Below are 6,405 nucleotides of genomic sequence, written 5' to 3'. Positions count from 1 at the left end.
GATTGAGCTCGCCGGGGATGAAACTCTTGCTGCAGAGTGCGGATAGCTTCATAGTGCTGTGCTTACCCCCTTGTGCCACCAGGGAGGCCCAAAAGTGTTTATGATTTTTAAACTTTATCAAAACTATTTATTTAAAAATAGATGGTGAAATAGACACTTGAATGTGCATCAAACTTATACTGCTTAAAGAGAATCACTAAAATAAACAGCCTATCAGCCAGTAGGCCGCCTACTTTGGAAGTCAAATGGTACAAGTGTCTTTAATGTGATGGTGAATCAGTTGGGGTTCATGTTAAAGGGCAGATTCTGATTCAGTGGGTTCAAGAGCCTGAGAGTCTGTCTTTCTCACCAGCTCCCAGGGATCCACAAACCCCAGTGTCGAGGTATCATTACTAAATTTAAAAAAACAAACCCCCATTCTTTGCCCAGCAGACAGGTTAGGGAGACTTGAATGGATAAAGGGAGTGGATGGGACTGCTCGGGAACCCGGACATTAAGCTGATGACCTTCTATGCTAATTCAAATCATCAGTCAGGACACACCAAGACTGGTCACCCTAACCAGTCAGCGATGCCTGGAGTATAAATAGAGTGAGTATAAATAGAGCCTCAGGACCCTCATTCTTTTTATAGCAAACTCCTGTCTCCCCTGCTGCTCCCCTCACAAGTGTATCTCAATCAATCAATCAATCAATCCACCTGTTCTTTTCTCCACTCTGTCTCTGGTGGATTCTTTCACCCCAGCACCTTAGGTCTGCACCTAAGGGGGTGAGAGGACTCACCAGAGACAGGGTGGGGAGCAGAACAGGCAGATCTACTGAAATACACTGCTGAGGGGAGCAGTGGGGAGACAGGAGAGGTCTGCTGTGCCATGTGGGTCAGCTCCCTGGCTGGGGATTGAACTCGTGCTGCAGTGGCTGGTGATAGCTTCATAGTGCTGAGACTTTACCCCTGTGCCACCAGGGAAGCCCTACATATTGATAGAGGCAATTTTTGATCTGATACCACTTTGTTGTCAATATTGGTGGGTCCAGCTTACACACAGCTGTTACTAACCCTGCTGTCTGATTTTTAATTTTTGCTGTTTTGGACGGGACTAAATTGTATCTTGGGATGTTAATTTTTGTTTTTCTAATTGCCAGTAGGGTTTTCATATTTGCTAACCAGGTCTGCTTGTCTCCTTCCTAGCTGTGAGAACTTGGATGGTTGCTTAACTTCTTGGGTCTTTCTTCACTAGTGAAAGGAAGGTTAGCAATAAATACATCTCAAGATACTGTCCTGGAGAGGGAATTGCCTCTATCAAAATGACATTTCCTTAGCTTATTTTTGCATATCTATTTGCCTGGTATTAACCTTGGGAATAGGTCAGTGGGTGCTCCAAATGATGCAGTGACCAACAGAGGGATGATGGGAACACTCACAGAGACAGCCTGTGCCTCCTGTTACAGAAACATAAGACCAAAACAACCTAAACTTCATTGTTTTAGTGAAGGCAACTCCAATCGCTTTAACAAACAAGCCCTATGTTCAGTGGCCTAACAATATTAGAGTTTATTTCTTGTTCCTGAACTTCCAGTTAGGAGACAACTTTGCTCTGTTGATGCAGGAAATCAGAGCCCTCTTGAGTGGCTCTAATGTGCCCCATGGCCAGAGTCCCATGATTTCAACCACTAGCAAAGGAAACAGTCAAGAGGTCCTCACACCCTCCCAGTTCTAAAGAGTCTGAGCCTTGAAGTGAAATCTCTCTTCTGATCACGTTCTCTTGGTGATACCTAGTCACAAGGCTGCCTCTGCATGTGATGGGCTTTGGAAATGTAGTTCTGGGTAGGGCTGCCACTTGCTATGAGGACATCATGGAAGGGAAGCCACAGCCAGCCCTTGGAAGCAACTTAAATGTGTGGTTCAAAATATTCTCAATAAATAGCTCAGCACAGGCGAGGGTTATTTTAAAATTTCCACCCAAAGCAAGACTGTGCCTCAGTTAGGTAGAAATGAGAGTTAACTAGCACCTGACTTCTGGTTTATTCTGGGGATGATGGTCAACCAACTAACTGCCCAATGGGCCAGTGATAGAGACAAAGCCATGTACTTATGTGAGCTTGTTTACTTTTCTTCTTTCTGGGTAGAAAAGAAGATTACATTTCCCAGCCTCCTTTATAGTTCTTTTGGAACCATGAGATTGCCTCCAGGCTGATGGCATGTGGGTTGAAGTGATGTGAGCCAGCCTTGGGCCAGGAAATTAAAAACACTCTATGTGATCTTTTTCTTTTTATTGAGGTAACATTAGTTTATAACACTGTATCGATACCAGGAGTATATTTTCTCATTTTTGCATCTACATATCTCACCACTCCACCACCAACGACCCAGTCCCTATTCATCACTAACCCATTGTCCCCTCTACTCATTCCCGCCACCCAACCTCCCCCCTGGGAACCACCACTCTGTTGTCAGAGTCTGTTTGTTTTTGTTTTGTTTGTTTATTTGCTTTTTATTTCTTCATGTTCCACAAAACAAGTGAAATGATAAGGTATTTGTCTTTCTTCTTCTGACATTTCATTTGACACAATTCCCTCAATGTCCATCCATGTTGTCACGGATGGCAGGATTTCATCATTTTTTATGGCTGAGTAGTATTCCCTTGCGTATATGTACCACATCTTCTTTATCCATTCCTCCCTTGCCATCAGGCATGTGGGTTGTTTCCATATCTTGGTTACTGTGAATAGTGCTGTTATGAAAATAGGGGTGCATTTATCTTTTTGAATTTGTGTTTTTGTATTCTTTAATTCAATACCCAGAAGTGGGATCATTGGATTATATGATAGTTCTATTTCTGGGTTTTTGTGGACCCTCCATACTGTTTTCCATAGTAACTGCACCAATTTACATTTCTACCAACAGTGCAGGAGGATTTCTTTTTTCCCACATTCTTGCCATTACTTACTATTTCTTGACTTTTAATAATAATAACCATTCTAACTGGTTTGAGGTAAAATCTCGCTTGGTTTTGATTTGCACTTCACTAATAATAAGTGATAGAGAACATGTTAAATAAGTCATATGTATGCCTTATATACACCCCCTTGATCATTTCCTCCACCATTAAAATCTTGCAGGGTGTAAGTTGAAATGGTGAAATTGTAATATGAAAGTCATCCAGATATTGATGGATGGATAAAAGCTTACCTGGAGACTCAACTGATCTACCTTACTTAGCATAGGTGAAAGATGTTACTGGTGCATAAGCTATCTGACTAATATGTGTTCTGCAATGTATTGTGGCTAATTGTCACATAAGTATTTTTCTAGGTAAGTGAATTAGAATAATTTTACCAAGTCTGTTCATCATAATGTTACAGTCTTGCATGTTCTAAAAACTTAGTTTATACATGAAAGAAATGTGGACAATGGGAGGAGTTTAGTAAATAGTTGTTTAATGAAAAATGACAAAAATGAGACATTTTCACACCCAGCTTTTGGGAAATGATTTTAAAAATTTTCCATTTTTAGAATGAAGTATTGAAATTAAACATGCATATTAAAACAGTCTTGGAAAATTTTGAACAAAACATGCCTACCTGGCTACCATGATACAACCATTATTCACATTTTGTGTGTTATTCCAGGTCATTTGTCACTCATTTTTGTTATATAGTTTCAATAACTCTCTAGAGTTATTGACATTATTTTGTAGTCTCCATAACATAATTTTTAACGACTGCATCCTAATTCATCTAGAGGGTGAGCCATTCAACCCATTCCCTCTTTCTAGTATCCTAGTTGTTTCTGATTTTTTTTTTTTTGTCTTCAAAAATGATGCTGTGACAAGCCTGTTATTACAGTAAGATTTTCTGTATTTAGAATAATTTCCTTACTAGATCAGGGAAGAAAAGCTTGTGGATGATCCTAAAACTCAGACTGAAGCCAACTCAGTTCAGGTGAGGGTTTTGTATGAGTTTAAGTGTTAAGAGTCTTTCAGTCCAAGTTCAGCCCTGAGAGGTCAGTTTCTTCATCTGGGTGATTTTTCTAAAACACACTTATTCATCATATTACATGGCTATTTAAAATACTCAGGCCAAATATATTAAAAAATGTTTTGAATCACCCTCCCAGAGCACAGTGTCTTATAGAGTGTTGACTGCCCAAACATCACACACTCATACCCCCTTAAGAATGATGAGACACGGATGAACCAGGCTAGAGGGCAGATATACAAGGAGGAAAGTTCTCTCTTGGTCTGAATGGCACAGCCCAGCAAAATGCAGAAAATTTAAGAAATAAGGACACTCTGTCCTGCTCATCTTTCTGCACAGAAAGAAAGAACTGGGACACTTGTCACCTGCCTTCATCTCACTGTGTCAGTGACAAAGCAGAAGTGATTGTATCATCCCTTTTCTGATGCGTCTTGGAAGTTATGATGAGCTGCTAATGAAAGACTTAACTCACAGCTGGGGTGTGAATGAGATATCCCTGGTGGTGTTGTGGAAGCCCTCATGTTGAACACTCTCTCACTAACTCTATGCCTGTAGGTAATTCATTATTGTTAATTGAGTCACATGTCCCTCCTTGGTAAAATGAGATGGTGTTAACAATGGCTGCCACACAATATGGCAGGAAAGATGTAATACAACAGTGGACAAGAAGGGGCTTTAAAAATTGCCATGCTCTGTACCAAGTATAGTATTTGCTGTTTTTCCCCCTGCTTCGTCTATCTCCTTCAAAGTCAGGATTGCTTTTTTTTTTTTTTAAGATTTTATTTATTTTTTATGCATATAAAAGCTGGGGTATAGGCCAGAGGTGTGGGGGGTGAGAGGACTCACCAGAGACAGAGCGGAGAACAGAACAGGCAGATTGACTGAAGTACACTGCTGAGGGGAGCAGTGGGCGAGACAGGAGAAGTCTGCTGCGCCATGTGGGTAGATCCCTGGCCGGCCTGGGGATTGAACTCGTGCAGACAACTTCATAGGTTGCGTCTTAACCCCTTGTGCCACCAGGTAGGCCCCAGAATTGCTTTTCATGAGATCAATTTATAGTGTGGTTTGGAAGATGTGCCTCCTCATTCCAACAGACAACCTTGCAGAGCTCAGCAGGGAAAGATGTTGACCTGGAGCTTCCTCTGCAGGGCGTCCTTCACCTCCTTGTTGCGGAGGCTGTAGATGAAGGGGTTGAGCATGGGGATTATGATGGTGTAGAAGACGGACACCACTTGGCCATTAGTGTCACTAGTGGATCCATGAGGCTGGACGTAGGTGAAAACTACAGTGCCGTAGAAAATGGCAATGGCCAGGAAGTGGGAGGCGCACGTGGAGATGGCCTTCTCCCGCCCAGCTGCCGAGCGCATCCTCCCAATGGCCACCAAGACAAAGCTGTAGGAGGTAAGGATGACAACAGCAGGCAGGAGGGTAACCAGGGCAGAGAAGATATAGAGGACCACTTCTGCTGTGGCTGTGTTGGCACAGGCCAGGTGGAGAAGGGGTGGAATATCACAGAAGTAGTGAGTTACCTCGTTGGGCCCACAGAAAGGCAGGGCAAAAACATTCCCAGTCTGGATAGCGGAGTTGGCGCCACCGAACGCATAGGAAGCAGCCACCAACTGGAGGCAGGTCCTTTTGGTCATGACAGAACCATAATGGAGGGGCCGACAGATGGCCATGAAGCGGTCAAAGGCCATAGAGGCCAGCAGGAAGCTCTCCGCTGTCACGTGCACCACAAAGAAGGTCAGCTGAGCTACACAGCCTTCAAAAGAGATGGACTTGTCAGAGGCCAAAAAGTTGACCAAGAGCTTGGGTGTGACCACAGAAGAGTAACAGATATCAAGAAAAGAGAGAACACTGAGGAAAAAGTACATGGGGTTGTGGAGACGGGAGTCTGTGAAGATGAGGGCCATCATCCCCAGGTTGCCCACCACTGTCATGGCATAGATGAGCAGGAAAATTCCAAAAAGAAGCTTCTGGAGGTCTGGATAATTGGAGAACCCAAGCAAAATGAAGTGGGTAACTGGGGTGTGGTTGCTGCTGGCAAGGGCTAGTTCCCCAGGTGTCATCTGTGGAGGGGACCATCAATGGTTACTCAAACAGCATTACTTGGGCTTGCCTGCCACTGGGTGTGCCGCAGTCAGGGAGAACAACAAGCAAGGATGAGGCTTCTTCAACAAGAAGGATTATGATTCCATCATAATCCCCATGAGAAGGACATGGCTGAGCTGCCAGACGACCTGAGCCTTAATTCTGATATCCTTGGAAACACACAGGGCTGCTCTGTGACCTCATTAAATGAAGGAATGTGAGATATCTGAAAGGTCTGGGACATGGGGGTAATCCAGAAATGTGAAATCCCTCCCCCTAATCTCTTGTGCCTGTATCTATAAATATGCCCTGACTCTCTGGCAATCATTTCATTCTGT

General features: G+C 43.2%; 1 protein-coding gene across 1 annotated transcript; it reads right to left on the bottom strand.

Moving 5' to 3' along the window:
* Positions 1 to 5,085: 5,085 nt before the first annotated feature.
* On the bottom strand, positions 5,086 to 6,045 carry LOC311170430 (olfactory receptor 5J3-like; the record flags this gene model as incomplete). The annotated part of the gene is made up of 1 exon (XM_084232800.1): positions 5,086 to 6,045. The coding sequence occupies one exon, from the start codon at positions 6,043 to 6,045 to the stop codon at positions 5,086 to 5,088; it is 960 nt and encodes a 319-aa protein (XP_084088926.1).
* Between the last annotated feature and the right edge of the window lie 360 nt (positions 6,046 to 6,405).

Source organism: Talpa europaea (genome assembly GCF_964194135.1).
Source record: "Talpa europaea genome assembly, chromosome: 1".
Lineage (NCBI taxonomy): Eukaryota > Metazoa > Chordata > Mammalia > Eulipotyphla > Talpidae > Talpa > Talpa europaea.
This window is presented reverse-complemented; position numbering and strand designations above follow the sequence as displayed.